Genomic DNA, 23,052 nt, shown 5'->3' with positions numbered 1-23,052 from the left:
CAGGGTTAAGTCACAAAACTGGTAAATGTCTGAGGCCAAATTTGAACTAAGGAAGATGAGTCAGCCTGACTCCAGGTCCAGCACTCTTATCTACTATGTCCTGTGTTATATTTATATTTATATTCACATACACACTTCTCTGAAGAACATTAGAATTGATTTGAGACATGGGAGTCTAGTGGAGGACCACCTAGCAAAGCGTGTCCATATCAAAGAAGGTACAAAGCAGAATTGTAGTAGCTCAAAAAAAAAAAAAAACAACACCAAAAAACAAACCAAAAATATGAAATATGCAAATCTAGAGACATCTCCAATCCAGATGGTCATGTGGACTATTTGTGGCCAACTTGTGATAGAACCTTCTGAGCTCATGTTAATCTGATCAGCCATTATTCCCAATGTAATAATGTCATTTTGGCCCTCTTTCATCATAAAAGACAAATATATACATAGGGAAAGGGCTTGTGATTTAATTAGTACAGGGAGTACTTAGATGGGAAACCTCCCTCTACAAAAGTTGTAACCTCCTTTCCAACTTCCAAAGTTGAAATGTTGCCCAGAGCACTAAGAAAACGACTTACCCAGAACCAGCCAGTCATTCTACATCAAAGGCAGGGCTGGAACTTGGGTTTTCTGGGCTAAAAGGTTGGCTCTTTCTCCACTAAGCCACAGTGTCACACATGTGGCCTGTGTGGCCCAAAACAGTTCTAAGTGCAGCAGGCAGATTAAAATGTAATTGGTAAATATTTATCTACTTTAAATAAAAACAACAATATATGTATCTCTATATGTACAATCTATTACATATGTATAATGTGTACATATATATGTTTTAAAACTAAATCAATAGATGGCTCACAGAGATCCTTATGTTCATGTTATTTCTATTTAAGTTTAACATCACATTCTTCTCTATTTCCTTATCTATATGTATTTTATCTGTGTCTCTCTAACATTTCTCTCTGTCTCTCTCTTTCTGTCTCTCATCTCTTTCTGTCTTGGTCTCTCTGTCTTTACCTGGCTCTGTAAGTCTATCTCTCTGTGTCTAAGTGTCTCTGTCTCTGTCTCTCTGTCTTTATGTGTGTGTCTCTGTCTCTCGTAAAATTGGGATCAGTTTTACAGATGAAATCTCTCTCAATTTTCAAATAAGGAGACTGGCGATCAGGCAAGTCAATTGGCATATACAGGGTTCCAGAGGTTATGGAGCCTAAATTCAAATCCCAGCTCCTCTGACTCCATGTCTAACTCTTTTTCTTTTTTTTTTTTTCTGTTGTGTAATAGATGTATTGACAAACCTAGCCTTTTAACTTTAAGTATTTCTATACTTGTTCTAAATTAAATGGGCAGCTTGGTGGCCCACTGGATAAAACCCGGAGCTTGGAAATCAGGAAGACTCGTCTTTCTGAATTCAGAATGATATTCAGACACTTATGATCTTTGTGACCCAGAACAAGTCACTTCACCCTGTTTGCCTCAGTTTCCTCATCTGTAAAATGAGCTGGAGAAGGAAATGGCAAACCATTTTAATATCTTTGCCAAGACAACTGCAGAATGAAGGTCCAAAGAGTCAGACACGACTGAACAACAAAAAGTCAAGTTGAATAGAACAGAAAAGTATAATTTTCAATCCCCAAAGATAAATGAGGAATTAAGCATTTTGATTTGTGTAGTTACAACAACAACAACTCTAGGGCAGGGCATTTTAGAGAACTACATTTAGAGTTAGCCTTTTCAGATCCAGGACCTAATGTGGCAAAATTGTTTTTGACAATTTGCTTTTGTTGAGTTGTTTCACTTGTAGAAACAGCAACAATCAACTCATTATGCATTAACAGAGATAAGTTTTTATTTAATAAATATCTTTTCTAAAACAAAAAAAATTAGTGAGGAGAGAGACATTGTTTTACATATTTTTCCAATCTTTTTAATGTCTAGCTTAATAGAAAACAGCTGGTTTCTCATATCTGCTTTTGCATTCAGACTGCTGAAATTATTTTGTTTTGTTTGGAGAATATGAACAAAATATGACCTTGCATAAATATATAGTTGGAATAGAGGAAAATATTTTAATAGATAAATGATGTCTTAGTATTGTTATGAAAATAGTTTCGACCCAGTAGTCCCCCTTAAAGGGTTTTAGGGAAGCAAGCCCCCACTCCATGTCCTTGGACTTCACGTGGAGAGCTGCTGCTCTTGGAGAATCATGTTCTAACACAGCAGTACCTCCTATGGGGAAACAGATCAGCCTCAGGGTTACAACACAGTCAGTGCTGCCTCTAATTGTCTACTTTGCTCAAATTAGGGATTCTGGGTAGTTGATGACAAGAATCTAGTGTCTACTAAATTGAAGTTTTCTAAAGAATGCCTTCTTTTTCTAGGACTATGTATTGGTAGTTGTCTGCTCTGAAGAGAAGAGATAAAAGATTATTAGTGATCAAAGAGAACTGAGAGATTATGCAGTTTTAGAGATGGGGAAACTGAGGCCCAAAAAAGCTAAGGTCATGTAGTAGATAAATAGCAAAACCAGATCGCTTACTTTAGTGAAGAATTCTTTTCTGGAGTGGAGTGAACTTTTGATATGAGAATACCTGACCTCAATTTCCAGCTTAGATATTTCCTAGCAGTGACTCTGCAGAAGCCACCTTTTATCTTAGTTTCCTCAACAATAAAACTGGAATGAGAATACTAATAATACTATTTACTCCATAGCGTTGTTATGAGTAAAATGGTTTGTAAGCATTCAGTTAAATTCAGTTTAACAATCCTTATTTCTAAAAATAAATGTTATATATTAAAATAAAATAATTTAAAACAATAGTTGAATATAAATATGAATTATCATCATTATTATTTTCTGCCTCTTCAGATTGTCACTATAAAAGCATTTGATAAGCTTGTAACTCTATAAATGTGAGTTGTTATTATTGATGATATCATTTTTGAAATTATTCATTACTATTTAGGATTATTGGAAGGCTATTTTTTTATCATTATTAACTTATGAAAGAATAGCTGTAATTTGTGTTAGTGGAGGAAATTCATATATAAAAAATTATGGATTATATTAGAAAACCTTTAACTATTGGCACCTAATATTTATTTGTTTATTTTATTTTTTATTATAGTATCTTATTTTTCCAAATATATGCAAAGATAGTTTTCAACATTCACCTTGGCAAAATTTTGTGTTCCAATTTTTTTTCCCTCTCCCCCTACCCCTTCCCAAGACAGCAAGCAAACTGATACAGGTTAAACTTGGCACCTGATATTTAAAAAACAGATTGCCTAATTTATTTTTTAATATATTTAACATCTACTGGTCATCCAGCCATCTGGGCGGGGGGAGGGAAGGCGGGGAAAAATTTGAACAAGAGGTTTGGCAATTGTCAATGCTGTAAAGTTACCCATACATATAACCTGTAAATAAAAGGCTATTAAAAAAAAAAAACAGATTGCTCTGAAATGACCATTACTATTCATCTTCAAATGCTCAAAATATTTGATTTGTTCATCCCTGTGATAAGTGCTTTTTCTAATGAGGAAAAAAAGGCAAAGTTTATATGAGCTTACAAGGATAGATCTGCTTTTCCTTCTTCAGAGATTCATGGGGCTTGCAAGAGGGAGCAAAATCTGCCTACCAATAACTATTAACAAAGTGGAGATCACAGGACTGCCAGTGTTTGTCCTATGGGTCTGGTTCCCCTCTGATTACTTCTTTTCTATTAAGGGACCCTTTGTAATTGCCACTTTGCCATCAGAAAGCGTGTTGTCTGCTTCTTCTATTATGTCACTAAGAATTCCTATCTAGTTAGATCAAATGGGAATCAAAGTCTTTTCTACTAACAAAAGGGATTTCTGATTGCAGACCCTAGCGTATACATTAGTCCAGTCGGTTTCTAGAATAGAAGCAAGACAGATATAGAAAAGGCTCAAATAGATAAAGAATGGATTAGAAAATTCCTGTTTACCAATTTTGCCACTTACTGCCTTTTGACCTTGAGCAGGTCACTTCTTTCTGGATCTCAATTTCTCTTAATGTAAATGAGGGAGTCATATTATTTTGTAGATCCCTTCCAGCTATAAATCTGTGATCCTGACATTGTGTGTGTGTGGGGGGGGAAATTCACCATGAAGTTCCTTTCAGATGAAAAGCTCCCACATGTATTGGAGACACTCTTTGGTTTGTGAAAGCTTGACTTGCATGGAATTTGTGAATTTGTTCATTCAGTGGACATTTATGAAACACTTACTATGCTTTTAATTTTGGGGGCCAGGCACTGGAAGAAATTCAAAAGTCAGTCAAAAATCTATTCCTTAAGGAATTTGTCATCTAATAGGGGAGACCAGACTTGCATAACTGTAATAAGATGAGTATAGGGGAAATGTTATTAGATAAGGAAAAACAATCATGTCAAAGGGATGAAGGAAAGCTTTAAGAAAGAGGCAGCATTTGAGCTATACCTTAAGGGACAGAGATGGGAGTGGGGGAAGGAGCTAAAAGAATGCATGCTGGCCAAGAATTGTGTGAAGAAAGAGATGGAAAAACACGGGACACATTTGGGGGACAGCTAGTTATCTCTTTGATTAGGGTATGAAACATATAAAGGCGACTGCTTTGAAAAAAGGCTGGAAAGGTAGTTTAGAGTTAGATTATGGAAGACTTTGGGCACAGGGATAAGGAATTTGGATTTGATCCATTAGGCAATGGGGATATGTTGAAGGCTTTTTGGCAGCAGAGAGATGTGATTAAATTTATTCATGAAGTCAATTGATCCAGGAGTACTGTGGATGATGGGTTGGGGAGAAGCTGGAGAAAATGAGAATACTTCTGTTAAAGTTGTAATTAGGAAGATGCCAATGAGATTTGGAGATCAGGTGAAATATATTGTGGACAGTTATCATTATTCTGGCATCATGTGGAAGTAATATTAGCTGTGGGCACATGGGAGGAAGGGCTCCTATTAACACTAGTCATAGTCAAATTTTCTTTAGTTGCGTACTTTTTGGTGGTCTGAAACATGTAAGTGGACCTCTCAGGCTCAGGGAGAACTACATTGTCAAGGCTACCTAAGAAGTTTTTCTGATATGATTATCATTGGATCTTTTCCAGTGTGACTAGCTATCCCCCTGGATAACGTTGGTCTGGAATTTTGGGGAAACCTGGGCCTTGAGTCCAGATCCAGTCTCAGACACTTACTAGACATATGATCTTGGCTATTTAACCTCTGTTTTCTCAGTTTCCTCAAATGTGGATAATAACAGCACAAGACTGTTGTGAGGATTAAATGAGATATTTCTCTTTTTTGTTGTCATACTGTGTGTCATGGTCTCACTCTCTGGTTGGGACGGTGTCTCTGTTGGTTTGGGCTGGCAATCTATGCTGGCAAGGAATTTTCTGATCAAGAGTTTGCTCTGAGAGTCTTACTATTCACCTTTTAAGTGTGTGTCTGTAATGGATGTTAAGCTATGTGTGGAACCCAAAATGCAAGGTGTGCCAGTGGTCCCTGACACAGTAGGAAGAACCCTAGGATCTGGGAGTTAAGATGCAAGTATAAGTCAAATTCCAGCTCTTTTCTGCTTATTATTTGTGTGATGCTGGACAAGAAATTTCCCTTCTCTGTGCCTCAGTTTCCTCCTACATAAAATGAGAATGTTTAGACAATCTCTAGTACAACTAGCTCTGAGACTCTCTCTGTTCTAGGTTCTAGGATTTTGCCATAAGAGTTTGTAGATTATGTTAACAAGAAGTGAAAGCACAGGGTTATATAATGGGGGATGGAGGAACAAAAACAATCTCATCCCTTGGCTCCCCATAGGTTCTGTTCTGTTTTGTTTTGTTTTCAGCAGGAATGGTTAGTACGGACATCTGAGCCTGTCTACAGCATTTGGTATTATTTAGACTTGTGTTACAATGGAATCTACCTACCATGTGGCTTACAAAGAGAGCCTTACTGACCCCTGCAAAGGATCAAATTCTTCCAAAGGGTTGCCTTGCCAGCTTATGTAGGATTCCTTCTGTTCTAAGTGAGGGATCTGAGAACAGAATGATAAACCATGTGTTTGGAGGATGAATTCATATTAGATCAGAGCACACTAACTCCAGGAGGACTCCCAAGGCTAACTGAAAACCGATCTTCTTATTTTGCCCAGATATTCATATCGACCTTTCTAAGGCCAGTGATTCAGGAACAGAGGCTTGTTCTGTTTGGCCAATTCATGGGAGAATAATCTGAGTTAAAACTATAACCCTGAATGTCAGTCTAAGAAATTAGAACTTCTCTTGGCTGGGATAAGAAGCCCAAGAAGGCTTCTAAGCAGAGAAGTGACTTGGCCAGATCTCTAAATGAGAATTGATCATTCTGACAGCCATGTGAGGAATGGATGTGAGAGAGCAGAGGTGTGAGGACCTATCAGGAAGCAATAGTGAATAGTCTGTGTAAGTGGTAGTGAGCAACTGAATTAGAATGATGGCTTGAGGGCACCTGGGATAGGACAGGATGGTTTGGAGATGGAATTGAAAGGACCTAGTGACTGATGGATTATTGGAAATAAAGGACAGGGAAAAAATCAAATATACTCCCCTAAGAGAACTTTGGGAATAGTAAGCTCATGGCAGTCACCAGTTTGAATTTTAAAGCAGTTATTTCCTTCCTAATAGCTGACTCATTGGGGCAATTAGCACAGGAGAAAGAGTGCTGGGCTGGGCCTAAAGGGAGGAAGACCTGAGTTCAAATGGACTTTACTAGCTGTATGATGTGGGATAAGTCACTTAATTCTGTTTGCCTCAGTTTCTCATCTGTAAAATGAGTTGGAGAAAGAAATGGCAAATCACACTAGTATCTTTGCCAAAAAACAAAACAAAACAAATGAAGTCATAAAGAGTCAAAAATGACTGAAAAAATACCTAAACAACATCTGACTCACTTCTCTCACATTATCTTTTTGTTGACTTGCCCAAGGCTCTTTATTTTGTCTTTGGGTGTTGAGTTTGAGAACAACCTCCCACATTTGAGTTCAGATTGAATGACAGGTAAAGCAGTCCTTCATTTTGAGTCATGTGAAATTTCTAAAAGATATATTATTTACAAGACTACAGCCACCTTTCACAAAAATGTTTTAATCTTGAAATCCTCTTCCTAAAAGAGATTATTCTGCTTTTTATGAAACTATCTGCCATATCATAAGGACAAATAGTCCATTTCCCTTTTTGTTCCCTTGTCTCATGTTTCTCTTCTCCTAGATTTGCCCTTTTAACAAGCCCTCAGAGGCTCAAAAAACTTTGCAATCAACTTCACAAATATTCATTAAGTACTTATTATATAAATGCAAGGCACTATGCTAGGGATATCAAGGTGGAATAAAATACAAATCCAGATTTTAAAGTTTATAATCTAAGATGAGGGATAAGACATTTACATAAATAATGTGAAACCAGTGAAATGAGACCTAAGGAACAGATAGCCTCAGAGAAAAAAAAATTTGAGAAGGGAAAGTTCACATTTGGAGCTATTGGAGGGTGGGGAAAAAGTAGGGGAAGAGGAAGGAGGCCAAGGAACTTTTTGTAGGGAGGAGGAAGTTTTCATGGCAATAGAATTGAGAGACTTATTTTTTTAATTATAGTTTTTTATTTAAAAGATATGTGCATGGGTAATTTTTCAGCGTTGACAATTGCAAAACCTTTTGTTCCAGTTTTTCTCCTCCTTCCTCCCCACCCCTTCCCCCAGATGGCAGGTAGATCAATACATGTTAAATATGTTAAAGTATAAGTTGAATACAAAATAAGTATACATATCCAAACAGTTATTTTGCTGTACAAAAAGAATCCGACTTTGAAATATTGTACAATTAGTCTATGAAGGAAATCAAAAATGCAGGCGGGCAAAAATAGAGGGATTGGGAATTCTATGTAATGGTTCTTAATCATCTCCCAGAGTTCTTTCCCTGGGTGTAGCTAGTTCAATTCATTACTGCTCCATTGGAACTGATTTGGTTCATCTCATTGTTGAAGATGGCCACGTCCATCAGAATTGATCATCATATAGTATTGTTATTAAGTATATAATGATCTCCTGGTCCTGCTCATTTCACTCAGCATCAGTTCATGTAAGTCACTGCAGGCCTTTCTGAAATCCTCCTGCCAGTTATTTCTTACAGAACAATAATGTTCTTAAATGAAGGGAGGAATGTAAACAGGTGAAGATGAGAGAGGGGAGTCATTTTTAGATATGGGATACGACATGAACAAAGGCAAAGTGAAAGGAAGGGAGAGGGTAGGAATGAAGATTTGTGAACAGTCCCATTTGGACAAAGGAGTAGTGTGAGATTAGGCTGGAAAGATAAATTGGGGCTAGATTGCAGAAAACCAGAATGTTAAGGTAGACATATACATATGTTAATAATAAAAATCATTATATTCAGTAGACTACTGTCTAATCAAATTTTTTGAGTAGAGAACTGATATACACAGCTTACTGCATTAAAAACATTAAGTGAACAAGTTCTGTGAAAATTGTATTGGAGAAAGTATATATTTGAGGAAGGAAGAACAATTAGGAAGTTATCTGCAATAGTTCCAGCTTGTAATGAAGCCTGAAAAAGTATTAATGGTGAAAGTGGCTGTGGAAAGGAATGGGAAGATGCAAGAGACATTACAGAAGTCAGGCTTTAGCAACAGATTGGCTATGGGAGTGGGGAGAAGCAGAGATAGAAAGAGTAGAAAACTAGACTCCTCACTGGACTCTACAACCATTAAGATTTCTTCCTATCTAGTGCCAGTGGTGTTAACGATGAAGAGAGCCATTTACGTTCAGAGAGAGGACTATGGGGACTGAGATGAATCACAACATAGCATTTTCACTCTTTATGCTGTTGTTTGCTTGCGTTTTGTTTTCTTTCTCCTTTTTAACTTTTTGATCTGATTTTTCTTGTGCAGCATGATAATTGTGGAAATATGTATAGAAGAACTGCACATGTTTAACATATATTGGATTAGTTGCCATCTAGGGAAGGTGGGGAAGGAGGAAGAAAAAAAAATTAGAATACAAAGTTTTCCAATGGTAAATGATGAAAACTATTTATGCATATGTTTTGAAAACAAAAAAGCTTAAAAAAAGATTTCTTCCTATTCTAAATCCAGAGGCAGTGACGTGGCATAGTAGAGTCTAGCTCTACCTACTAACTATCTAGGTAGCTAGACATGGAGTCATATAGTAAATTCCTTGAAGTCAGAGATTGTTTTTTTAATTAATTATGTAATATAATTAATATAAGCATATTGATTATATATTTATTACTTATGTAATATATATGTATATAATAATTAAATAAAATAATTAAGCACGATACTTGGTATATAATAGGCACTTAAAGTTTATTGGATTAGAGGAAGATCCAATTTTACATCTTGCTTCAGACACTTGCTATCTGTAAGTATGACCTGGGCAAGTCACTTGACCTCAGTCCCCTTATCTGTAAAATGAAGAAAATAATAGCACCTAACTCTTAGGATTATTTTAAGCCTTAAATTATTATTTATAAATGCTTTGTAAACCTTAAATGCTAACTATTATTAGCTAAATTAGTATCCAAAGTCCTAAAATGATCTAGCTCCTTTTAAATCCATCCAACCTTATTGATTATTATTTCTTTTTATAAAATCTTTGCAGTAGCCCAGCCAGTCTGCTCACTTTTCTTCTTGACAGGTTATGTTTATATGTTTACTTATATTTTGTATCTTTATACATTTATTTATACATTATATATACTTTATACTCAGATATATCATATATGTACTTTATATTTACTTATACTTTTATACCTTTATTTTTCTTTATTTTTATCATCCTCCCTTAAATTCTTTTCTTTTCCTCTTGACTACCCAAATCCCACTCATCCTTCTTTGCACAGTGAGGTTGTAGCACAAAACCTTCCTTGAGTATACAATTAATCCCCAACAATCTCCCTCTTCTTGTGACTTTCTCCTTGTAGTACTTAGAGCATAGGCAGTGATGTTTGATTATAATTCAGTTCAATTCAACAAGTATTGTTTAAGTTCCAATTAAGTTGTGGGTAAGGATGAGTAAAAAAAGAAAGAGAGAGAGAGAGAGAGAGAGAGAGAGAGAGAGAGAGAGAGAGAGAGAGAGAGAGAGAAAGAAAGAGAGAAAGAAAGAGGAAGGAAGGAAGAAAGGAAAAAAGAAAAGCTCCCTGCCCTCAAGGAGATTATACTCAACTAGAGAAAGACAACATATACAGATAAGTAAATATAAAGTTATTAAAGTCCATATAAAGTAAACAGAGAAATTTTGGGAAGAGGAGAATGCTGAAAACTGGAAGGATTAGAAAAGCCTTTTGTAGGAGGCAATGCTTAAAATGAGTTTTTCTTTGCCTCCTTTCTTACCTTACCTTAATCACTGAAAGGGCATTGCCTCAGACATACTGAGACCTATTAGCTAAAAAAACAAAAACAAAAACAAACAAGCTCTTCCACTGCATTTAGGGCCATCTCCCTGCATCCTGATCTGTTTCTAGCCACTGGACCCAGATGGTTCCAGCGGAAAGAGTGAGGCTGGTGACTTTGCACAGCTGTCCCTCACTTAAATCCAATTCACTTGCAAGTCATGACATCACCTTCCTGATATCATGGTGAAGGACAATCAACAAACAAAGGCCAGAGTCAGGTGGGAGGGAGCACATCTTGCTGAGAGGAGAGCTGAATGTCATATACAAGGAACAGTGTGTAGACCACTTCGTCTAGTATATAAAGCAGAGGAGAGAAAATAATGTGAAATCAATGTGGAAAAATAGGGTGGAACCACATCGTGAGAGGCTTTCGATGCCATACAGAAGAGTTTGTGTTTGGCTCTAGAGGCAGCAGCTTCTAAAGCAGAGAGGGGTTATTTTTGTAGGCTGTAAGGAGGGAGAGATTGGAGAGGGGACATGGCTTGAGTGTCACCATGTTAGTAGGAAAGAGAGAATGGATACAAGGAGTATTATGTAGGGGAGAAAAGGTAGCATCAAGAACAAGGCTGAGTTGGGAACCTGGGTGAAGAGAAGGAAGATTGTGCTCTCAAAAAAGAGAATTGAGAGGAGAGCAGACTTTGAACACAGTGAACTTGAGATGTCTATAGAATATCTAGCAGATAGTCGATCAATTTCTTTGCCATCTAATCTGTGTATTTCTTATCTTCCTAATGAGAATTTAAGTTCTTGGAAATCAGAGACTACATTTTTTATTCTCTCATATCCTCCTCTGTGCTCAGCTTAGTGTCAAATCAACACCAGCATCTAATCCTGATTCTGACTTCTAACTATAAGTTCCTGGCCAAGTCACTTCTCTCCAGATGTTAGGTTTGTCATCTATAAAATGGGAATAAATGCTTATGGAGTTATTGTGAACAAATGCTTTACCTAACAGTAAACAAATAAATAGAACCTTACAGTTTTCTAGGAAGGTGAGCCTAATATTATTATTATAGAAGGCAGTCAATAAATAATTGTTGAATTGTGAGATCATCAGGGCCTCAGCATATGATGGAACCATGGATACAGAGGAAAGACAATCTGCTTACAAAATTTAAAGTGGAGGAAAAAAGTTAAATTTGGATTTCTACAGAGTCCTCCTGCTTCTGTTTCAGTTATGGGAAATGGATCAGGTCCATCCATCACATACCCACATGCAGAATCTTCACCAGAAGCTGGGTGTGAAGTTTTGAAAATTTTTTAAACAAAAATTCAATCATGAGAATTTTAGTGTTGGAGTCATAAAATTAAAGATCTGTTGGAATGAGTGGGAAATCATTATAATATGATACAATGAACATCTTCCTTGGGAAAGGAGGGAAATGCAAATCCTGCCACTCCCTTCTAAGTTCAGATTGTGTTTGATGTTGTGTGCAGAGTTGGCCCAAAGGGCCTCAGGAGGTGATGCAGAGAGGAATCCTGTGGGAAGGAAGAACTTGATCCAATGGGAGCTGCCAGCTTTCTTACATGAAATGAAATGAAATGATTCTATCTGTGCTAGAACCTCTCTCTCTCTCTCTCTCTCTCTCTCTCTCTCTAAATGTGTGCTTATAACATAATAGCCATTAACAAGCCATGATCCCTTAGCTGTTTAACAAAATAGAACCAAATGAATGAACAAACAAAATATGTTTCTCTTCCAAATCCAAAACCATCTGAAGTTATACTATCTTTGATTAAGACTTGTTTTCTTTCCTTCCTGGGCCTGGAGTCAGAAATATCTGAGTTCAAATGTGGCCTCAGATAGATACTATCCATGGGACCCTGAGAAATTCACAATCTCTATTTGCCTTAACCTAAGCTGTAAAATGGGAATAATATCTCCTAGCTCCAAGGGTATGAGGAATCAAATTAGATAATATTTTAAAAGTTCTCAGCACAGTGCCTAGTATATAGTAAGTGATTATTAATATATTCCCCTCTTCTCTCTCCCTTTTTACTTTCTCTCTTTCCTTTCCTTTTCCCTTCTTTTCTTCTTCCTTTTTTCTTTTTCATTCCTTCCCTCTTTTCTGTTTCTTTATTTCTTTTCTTTTCTCTCTCTCTCTTTGACTTAATCTTTCCCTCCTTTCCTTCTTTCTAGTGGTGTTTTTAAACATTTGCTTAATCAATACTTGCTTTGTGTCCAACTCAGAGGATGGCTAATAATAACTAATAAAAACAATTCCAAGGTCATAGAGTTTATTCTGAATTGCTAATTGGCCTCAAAGATTACTTACATTTATTTCCACTGACTACCATGAAAGAAGAACAAAAGGGTTGGAAAAACTGTGTGCTGTAAAGAAGGTTAGATTGGGACACAGGAGATATGGGGCTTTGTACTTAGGTGTGTCACTTCAGTTCTTTCCAAGTTCTTCATTTTCAAAATGAGATATTGGAACATGAGGTATAGTGGAAAAGTAACTGGACTTTGTGTCAGGGGACCAGGCTTAGAAACCCTAACTCTCCTTCTAACTGCTTGTGTGACCCTGAGAAAAGTACTTCATTCTTCCATACCTTGTGATCTCTCTTCTATAAGAGGGTTGGAGCAGATGGTCTTTGTGGTCCCTTTCAGCTTTAAGATTCAAAGCTGTTGTATCCTAAGTGTGACAGGAGTTGAAGGAAGATTCTTATTACTTGTGTGATTTTGAGCAAGTCACCCACCCTCCTTGAACCTTCGGTTTCTCATTTGTTGGATAGCATTGTTGCTGAGATCTTTTCTGGCTCCAAAGCTTCGAATTATGAGCCTATGCCAAGAAGGATATCCATGTGATTGAGTGCTTCAAACTCAGTGCACATGTTGTATTCCACTGGTACCCCCAGCTTCCATAGAACTTTTGGTTCACCCTTATCATTTGCAGCTTATGCATTATAACCCAATGAACTGTCCAGGTACAGAGTGTTAAGTACCAGATTACCAGATTTGTTGCTGTTTCGGTGTCTGATGACTTTCTTCCATGAAATCCTTTTGTGGTATCCTTCTTCCTGAAAAGGACCATGACATGCAAATGAATTGGATTTAAGTGAGGGGTGGTTATGCAAGGTCACTTGCCTCATTTTCCCCTCCAGAGCCACTTGGGTCCAGTGGCAAGATAGAAATCAAGATGACTGGAGATAGCCCTTGATGAAATGGGAGAACTCTACTTCCTCTTCCATGGAACAACCCTTTAGTTATCTGATTTTACTGGAATTAGTTTGGATGATAGTGATTTTATTTCCCCCCCCCCAAGTCAGTTAAGAGGAGAACTAGGGAAAATAGCTAAAGCAAGCATCTCCTACATTGTAGAGTTTTTTGTTTGCTTATTTTTGTTGGTTTGGGGTTTTTCTGGTTTTTTTTTCTTTTTGCTGAGTTGGGTATTGTTTGCACAAAGGATTCTAATAACTTTTTACCACTCATTGCAGAGTTAGCAGAATGACCGATTAGTGTCTAAGTTTTCCAGTCTGTCTCCAAGGACCTTGGTATTTATTTGGTCATGTATTTTTAGAGAGCTGAAGTGGATGTTTTTAAATGCAAGGATTTTTTATAAAGTTATAAAGCCATGGTTTCCAACCATGAGATCATGACCTACTCATAATAATAACTAACACTTATGTAACAATAATAGCTTATCCTTCTGGAGCAGTCTGGGGTTCTTAAAGCACTTTCCAGTACCCCTGTGATTAGAGAGGTTATATAGGGATCCCCATTTTACAGATGGGGAAACTGAGACCCAAAAACTTGCCCAAGTCCTACTACAATTATCAGAGCCAGGCTTCCCAACTCCATCCTGTTGAAACCTCACCTTGTAAACTGACAAGTTGACTGCAATGGCTATATCCCTCTTCCCACTGAACAGGTCTTATGAAAAAGGACCCCAGTATGTTGGGTAGAACCCCTGTGAAAAAGATTGAGGGAGGAAATGAACAATATCCCACAGGACAGGCAGACACAAATGATTTGTGATTTGCATTGTTAAAGGGAACATTCACACTGAGGAATCTACAGATCGTAGAATCATGAAATCTTGTAACTAAAAGAGAAAGCTGAGACCTTTTATAAAGAAGGAGCTGAAGATCAGAACAGTTAAGTGTGAAGCCAAACTTCACATATCTAGTAAGAGTCTGAATCAAGATCTGAACCCAGGTCTCCTTAACTGGAGTCCGTCATACTACTGGTAACATCTTTCTACCTCTCAGTACCCGTTGGAATATACTTTTTTTTCCCTTCATAAGCACTTATAAATGATTTTTTTCTAAAAGCATTACATCAATAAATTAGTATCTACTATGTTTCTTTCTAGGCACTAAAAGGAAGCTTCAAATGCATCTTTCATGGGTGTATTATTTACTCTAGAGAAGAAGTTCTATACTACTCAGTAATCTCAATAGCTCCCAATTCTATGCTGACGATTTTTAGTTCTACCCATCCTATCCCAACCTCTCTGCAGCCCTCCAGTCTGGCATCTCTAACTACTTTTCAGACATCCCAAATGAGATGTCCAGAAGACACCTTAAACTCAACATGTTTAAAACAGACCTTTTCTTCCCTCCCTACTCCCATCCCCTTTCCTACTAATGTAGAAGTCAACAGCATTCTCCCAAGTCCTCAGATGTCATCCTGTGACATTTTAAAGTTTATAGAGACAGTTTCTGGGTATTTTAGTCATTTTATTAATAAGACTAAGCAGATTATTAATAATAAGATGATCATTTGGCCATTTCTTTTAAACCAAAGACCCCTAATGGTGGGGTCACAATTTACATTATCCTTTGAAGAATTGCTTTTGCTGAGTGATGGCAATCAACTAGGATAGGTTAACACAATCACACATGTGGGCTATATTAAAATAAAGGTCTTGGGGTACATGACTTAGGTCACTCAATTCTTGGTGAAAGGGACATAAGTTTCCTGATGTCTTGATGATAGGGAGAATCAGCTTCCTGCCTCTCATCCATCTGAACAAACACAATGAGCAGGGATATACCCATTCAAATTTCTTTTACTCTCTGATTAGATCTTGGTCTGAGTAAATCTTTAAGAGAAATTTCCACACTTGTTGATTTCTGGGGAAAAATAGAAAATTGGTCCTAATACAATAACTAGATATTATTATTAGATTATTAGATATGAGAGAAATATTCATTTCTCACAGTCCTCAATTCCTTTCTCCTTACCCTTCTCATAATATCCACTCTGTCAAATTCACCTTTGCCACATTTCTTCAATTCATCCCCCTTCTCTTCTGGAATACTGCCACACTTCAGTGCACACCTTCACCACTTCACACCTGGATTATTGCAATAGCTAGTGGGTCTGCTTGCCTTAATTTTCTCCCTTCACACTCTAGACCATCCTCCTGATCTGATCTAATAGGTCTGATCATGGCACCCTTCCTCCCTTCTCCACTCAATAAATTCCAGTGGTTCTTTATCACCTTTAAGATCAGATACAAAATGCTCTATTTAGCATTCAAAACCCTTCATAACCTCCCTCCCTTCCACTTTTCCAGTCCTCTTACATTGCACTTTTTGAAATATACTCTTAGATCCAGTGACAATGGCCTTCTGACTGTTCCATAAATAAGACACTCTATCTCTTGGCTCCTGGAATTACCACTGGCTGTCCCCCATGTATGGAATATTTTCATTCCTTTGCTCAACTCACTGACTTTCCTGGCTTCCTTTAAGCTCCAAGTAAAGCCCCATATTCTACAGGGAGCTTTCCCCAACCCCTCTTTAATTCTAGTGTCTTTTGTCTTTTGAATGCTTCTTATTTATCCTGCATATTGCTTGCTTGTACTTGTTAGTTTTCCTGCTTGCTTCTCTATTCGACTGTAAGCTCCTTGAAGTCAGGCACTTGAGGTCTTTTTCCTCTTTTTATATCCCTGGTGCTTAGCACACAGTAGGCACTTAAGAAATGTTTACTGATTGATTGAATTTATTTTTACTTTAAATTGTCATCATAATCATTTATCATTGTGTCTGAATTGCTACTATCATCTCTGCAGCAGCTCTTGAAGTTTTAACTTTTCTCTTTCCTAGTTCAATGACCATTGGCTTCATCACATTTCCCCAAATTTTAGTTGTGAGAAAACTGTAACCTTTCACCCAGGTGTGAAATTTGTATCTTCACTGCCCATTTCCCTACCAAACTTAAGTGATCTTCCTTCCTTAGGTTTTCCTAAAGTGTTTTTTATTTCCTCTCATGGACCATAGACTCCTCGAGGATAGAGACTGTATCATATTTCATCTTTTTCTCTTCAATGTCTTGTCCCTAGTAAATACTTAATATTTGTTCAGTTAAATTGAAATCCAATGCTTATCATCATCTGATTCCCAAAGGACTTTAAAAAATCTTGGTTTTTCATGGCCTTAATAAATTAAAACCAATCTTGGAAATGGAAGATGGTTCCTTTTTATTTTGACTATTCTCTGCCCCCTGAACACTGTCTCTCCAATGAACATCTCCACCTGAATGTCTCATCATTCATTTAAGTAGTGCAGCAAATAAAGATATGGCCCAGAGTCAGGAAAGACCTGAATTCAAATCTGAAAATATTAACTAGCTGTATGACCCTGAGCAAGTTATTATATCTGTTTGCTTCAGTTTTTTCATCTGTAAAATGGGGATAATATCAGCATCTATTTCACAGTGTTATTGTGAGAATTAAATCAGATAATATTTGTAAAGTACTTAGCCTGTCATATAATGTCGGTGCTACATAAATGCTTATTCCCTTCCTTTCCTTTCCTTCCCCCTTTATCAGAATCTCTAACTTAATGTGTCCAAAACAAAACTTGTTCTGTTTATTTAAAAAAAAATTCATCCCCCCCTCCAAACTTTGCTAATCACTATCTTCCTATTTACTCAGATCCACAGTCCTGTAGTAATCCTCATACATTCTCTTTTCCTCATTTCTATCTCCAATCCAGCCCAATAATTCTTCCTCCATAATACCTATCCTACCTGTCTTCTGTCTACTCAACAGAGCCCCTACTTTAGTTCAGGCCCTGATCACTTCTTGCTTGAACTATAACACTAGCCACCTCGCACCCCTACAAAGCTCTATTTCCTCTGAAAATAGTTTAATGATTATTAGCAGAGAAGAATGGTGTCATCTTTAACTTTGCTAGAATGGTCCTAATGTTGACCATTAAACTTCATCATTGAACGTTCCTTTTCTATGATGACTTTTTTTTTATATTGATGTAATAATTTATATAAGATTCTCTTTCTTTTTTGGTCTCTGCTTGCTTTACTATTTGCTTTTTCTTCTAGCCCTTCCCTTGTTTCTCTGAATAGTTCATTTGTTATTACATATAACACAGTAATGTTCTATTCCATTTTTCCATCTTGCTGTTTTCCACTTGTCCTAGAGTCATCATCTACTATCAGCAATCCTCTCTGTTTCCCATCTAAATCTTTTCAGTTGTCCAAATTGTTAGATGTTATTTGAACTCTACTTCAACCAGCCACAATTCCATCCTCATACTGTGTCTCTTGATCTTATTTTCAGGGCTCTCGTGTTTATCTGTCATGGTGCTGGTGAACACTGTGGCCGCTACGATGACTTGGCCCAGATGCTGAATGAACTTGGCTTGTTGGTGTTTGCTCATGACCATGGTAAGTATCACAGAACAATCTCTGGGACAGGAGGGTGAGTCACAGTCTGTACTCCTTGGAGTTTAGCAGTTTTTAGATTTCCCTTCCTAGCATTATTTCATTTCCTCTCTCTTCCTTTTTTTGACTTTTTCCCTTTTCTGTTTCCCATTGGAAAACACGAAGACATTTTAGTGTGAAATTTGCCCTCTAAAAAAAAAAGTTTAAATGAAAATCTCACTGTCTGCTTACTATGGCGCAGATTCCCAAGTGAACCCAGAAGGCTGGGCTCAGGTTTGAGTCAGAGGGCCATATGAGACCATCTGCTAGCTTTAACACAAGCCAAATAGTAATCCCTGCTTATGTAATATGCTTTTATAGCTTTCAGAATACTTGCATATGCACAATAAACCTTGACTTTCTCTTTCTTAGAACTTCAAATTATTATAGTGACAGGTTCAAAAGCAGATTAAGGATATAGCTAAGTTTAAAACACCAGGGACTCAGGAAACATCTAGTGCTGATAAGACTATACCTGCCAAGGCCACATCACTCCCCAAAGAGGAGAAAGCTCTATTCCTATTAATCAGAGTTAAGTGGGGCATACTGATCTCTTATTTCATGCCCTTACACAGAATCATAGAGTTTGAGAATTGGAAAAGATCTCAGTGGTCTTGGTCCAATCCATATCAGTAAAGAATCTCCATTCTGACCCATCTGATGGATGGTCATCTGGTCTGGGCTTGAAGACCTCCAAGAAGAGGAGCCCATGGCTTCTGAGGTCAGCTGGTTCTACTTTATCTTGGTGTGGATTATTAAGGAGTTTGGGTTTTGCTACTGTCTCGACATCAGGCCTAACTTTGCTTCTTTGTAGCTTGTATCCATTGCAAATATACACAAAGAAACTATGGCTAAGTATATAGATACTTCAATGGTTCCGTGATCAGGTTCGTAGCCTAAGAATCATCCTTGACTCTGCTCATTGTCCCTCACCTCCACCCCCACCTCCCATGCCCAGTAAATTGGGAAGTCTTGTCAGTTCTCCATGCATTGTCTGTCCCAGATTTGCCCACTGACTGCCTTCCACTGATATGCTGAGACTGACAGTGGAAGGTCAATTCAGCTTCAACAAAGCTTTCAGAGAAAGAAACCTTGTGTTTGATTTGATTTTAAAATATAGGACTAAGTGGTAAGGTGCCAAGGAGCTTTCAGGGGACTGGAGATAAGGGATTTTATGACTGTAAATAGGAGAACAAAAGGTGCATTAGGAGAGCTAGATGCTGATCTTGGCAAATAAGAAGCTTGGTCAGAAGAGGATATTCCACACAAAAGACTAGGAATTGGGGTTTTTTTTCTGCAAAGAGATCTTTTAGTCTCCATACCAGTAAATTTTCTTATAATGGAGAATACAATATTGACTAAATTTATGTTGTTTTTAATACATAAACCAGGACTACTTTTAAAATAGCTTATTGATATTTACGTTTGGATTAGAATGTAACATAATGTGGGGGGAGGTAGTTATCTGGCATTAAATACAGTAAATACAAGAACTGTTCTCTTATAAAATGGACACTGATCAATGTGTACAAAGGCTTTCCCATCACTGTTCAGTTTAGTTCCATTCAATATGAATGTATGTACCTACTATGTGCAAAGGGCAGCTAAGTGGTGCAGTGGAATGAGCACCAAGCCTGGAATCTGTAAGATTCATTTCCCTGTATTCAAATCCAAATTCAGACACTTACCAGCTATGTGACCCTGGTCACTTTACCTTGTTTGCCTTAATTTCCTCAAAGAAAATGGCAAATCACTGCAGTATCTTTACCAGGAAAACCCTACATGAGATGATAAAGAGTTGGACATGTCCAAAAAAGACTGAACAAGAACAAACTATGTTGCCGCAAGGCACTGTGGTGAATGTTGGAGATACAGTGACAAAATAATAAAGAATAACCCTTGTGGAAAGACTACTAATGGAGTTGATTTATGGGAATTATCAGTCTTATATTCTCAACTAAAAGGGAGGACAGGAGGAAGCCCTGAAAGTAGCAACACCACCACATCCTTGAGGCAACTATGTGATGGAGTGCTCACTTGAAGTAGACATAGACTTAAGTTCAAATTTTAACTCAGACACTTATTATGTGACTTGGGACAAATCACTGAAATTCCTTCAACCTTAGTTTTCACTGAGACTGAAGATGAAGACAATAGTAGTATCTACCTCATAGGGTTATTATCAGGATCAAAATGGGATTTTATATATATACATATATATATATATAAAGTACTTTGCAAACCTTAAAGCAAAGCTTCTTAAACCATGGTTCATGACCCTATATGGGATTGTATAACTGAATGTGGGGGTTGTGAAATTATGATTTATTTATATAAATAATAATAATTATATTATAATATATCAATATAATAAATAGTGATTTATTATCTGTAAATGTTTGATTTGTCTACCTGTTTTATATATCTATATATCCTGGGATCATGTAAAAATTTCTTGGATGAAAAGGGATCATGAATGGAAAAAGTTTAAGAAGCTCTGCCTTGAAGCACTATATATGCTAGCTATTATTATTATCCCCATGTTACAAATGGGGGAAAAGAGGCTAAAAAAAGTTAGCTAAATAACCTGCCCATGATCACACTATTAATATATCTAGTTATACTGTCTAAGATAAGATTTGAATTTGTCTCCTGACTCCAAGTTTCATAATCTGTATCATTCTACCTCTCATTGATGCCATTAAAAAAAACCCTGGGTATCTCCAATTATAATTTCAGATACCTCAAAAACATCATGTCATTTCATGACTGTGAGTAGTCCCACTAGTAGCAAAGAAGTCAACTCTCTAATTCTTCTCAAGATGGTCTTGAGAAGGCAGAGGATATTCATCCCCCAGTGACTACCCTTTGGTGACTTATCTTGCTAATTTTGAGTTAGTTGTTCCTCTGATGATGAATACCCAGTTTATTACCAGGCCTCCCCCCAAAACTTTTCTATCTTGGCTGGAAAGCTCAGGCTCTGCCAAAACTTCCCCCCTGCTGGGCATAACTAAGCCTTCAAGAATCTGAGATCAATTTCACAACATATTAAATATTGGGAGTATAAGATTAGGGGATAAATTCAATTAAATCTCATGTCAAGCTTCCTTTGATATATTATGATAGGTGCTCTATGCAGACTTAGCCAATTTCATAATAATCAAGTAAACTTGGCTCTCTGATCTCTTCATCTCCCAAGTTAGGGACTCAGTATCTTCATCTGTCATATGATGAGGCAGCGGTCTGAGCTGTCTCAGACAAACTGTTATGAAAGTGCTACACTTATTAGTGGACCTTTGAAATCACAAGTGCCAGGCTCTTTACAGGAAAGAAGAAAAAAACCAGTGCCTTTTGATGTTTCAGAATAACATCCAAAAAGGAGACACTGCTTTGTGTGGCTTTCTAAAATATAGTGCCCTTCTTTGCTTAATCAAGCCCTTGGTTTACCATGTTGCTTACGGTGATTCATTGGAACTCTCCTTGCCAACAGCATGAGGATGGGATTTAATTCAAGAAATGAACAAGGGAAGTTTTGGACCATTTTTTCTCATTTTGTGTGTAGCCTTTTGTTGTAAATAGAAGAGGGATAGTTGTTGCTTGCCTAGTGGGCAGGAGAAGAGCATTTCAGTGGGACTTCTGAATGCTTTTGAGCTAGAAAATGTGACCATTGAAGATCAGTGAACTTTGATCTCCTTTTTTTGCCAAGAAATCTCAGTTATTTGGGGAGCCATTGTTTTGTCATCACCACAGTGCCAGACTTTTTATTTGTCACATGTAGAGTTGGACAAACAAAGTTGTTGGGCAGAGATCCTTTCCCCTTTTTGGAATTTGACACATTTTGTTTGGGTTTTTCTTGATTTTGTGACACAATAAATATTTTTTTTAAAAAAGAGAAAAATAAGATTTGTAAAAAGGTTTTGGGTCGAGTGGTGTCATCTGGTCTTTAGTACGAGAGGAATTGTTAGTCTGCATCAGAAGAAGAATCCAAATAAGTGTTCTCTAAATCAAGGAATTCCTAGGTCTATAGCACTGTTCTATTTAGTGTCTTTCCCCCAATCTGCTCTATGGCTTATGTTTAAAGTAAAATAAAATCAAATGAATTTCAGAATCTCAGGTATTACTTATGATGATTGGAGTTGCAAATCCTGAGATTTGCAAAACCTGAGATAAAAATTATTAAATATCTCATCTTAAAGGCACTCCATCCGGTGTCATATTCTGGAAAATTTTCTATAGATCCAGAAGACCCAACTTCCATCATAAAGCTCTGCTACAGGTTCCATTTATTACTTTTGAGCAACTACCCATAAACATGCCTCATTATACTTATCCCTAAAATGAAGCATATAGACTAGTGGATAGATGATCCTTAAAGTTCCTTCTGCTCTGACAATCTATGTTTTAAAGTTCTCCCCAATTCTGACTTTCCATGTTCTAAGATCTCTCCCAATTCTGACATTCTATGCTCTAAGATCTCTCCCAGCTTTGATACTCTGTGTCTTAAGGTGCTCCCCCCAACTCTGACATTCTGTGTTTCAAGATCTCTCCTAGTTCTGAAATTCTGTGTTTTAAGGTTCCTCCCAGCACTGGCATTCTAAGCTTCCAGGTTCTTTCCAGCTTTCTTGTTTTGCCTGTAAGGCAGGCCTGGAAAATGACTGGATCAAATGCTCAAAAGTGGAGCAATGGGTTGCCTCTGCAGGGTTGGCAGGCTTCCATTCACTCTCTTGAAGCAAAAGCTGGATGACCACTTGTCAGGTAAGCTGTAGAAGAGCTGTCTCGGTCAGGCAAAAAGATCATTAGATGGCCATTGAGATGCTTGCCCCACTCTGTGATTCTGACATCCTGGGATCTGAGGATTTCAGAAAACACCCACATCTTTGATTGAGTTGCTTGTTAACCCATCAGGTTGTGCTATAGAT

At 37.3% G+C, this 23,052-nt stretch overlaps 1 protein-coding gene across 7 annotated transcripts in view; it reads left to right on the top strand.

The window, feature by feature from the left end:
• MGLL (monoglyceride lipase) overlaps positions 1-23,052 on the top strand; it is a 177,255-nt gene that overhangs the window by 59,832 nt on the left and 94,371 nt on the right. For all 7 annotated transcript variants that reach the window (XM_031956264.1, XM_031956252.1, XM_031956279.1 and 4 more), the window contains exon 3: positions 17,991-18,097. In XM_031956264.1, the coding sequence (XP_031812124.1) occupies positions 17,991-18,097 (107 nt within the window). The remainder of the gene's footprint in view (positions 1-17,990; positions 18,098-23,052) is intronic.

Source organism: Sarcophilus harrisii, chromosome 1 (assembly GCF_902635505.1).
Source record: "Sarcophilus harrisii chromosome 1, mSarHar1.11, whole genome shotgun sequence".
Lineage (NCBI taxonomy): Eukaryota > Metazoa > Chordata > Mammalia > Dasyuromorphia > Dasyuridae > Sarcophilus > Sarcophilus harrisii.
Note: the sequence above shows the minus strand (reverse complement) of the source record. Positions and strands in the feature narration are given on the sequence as shown.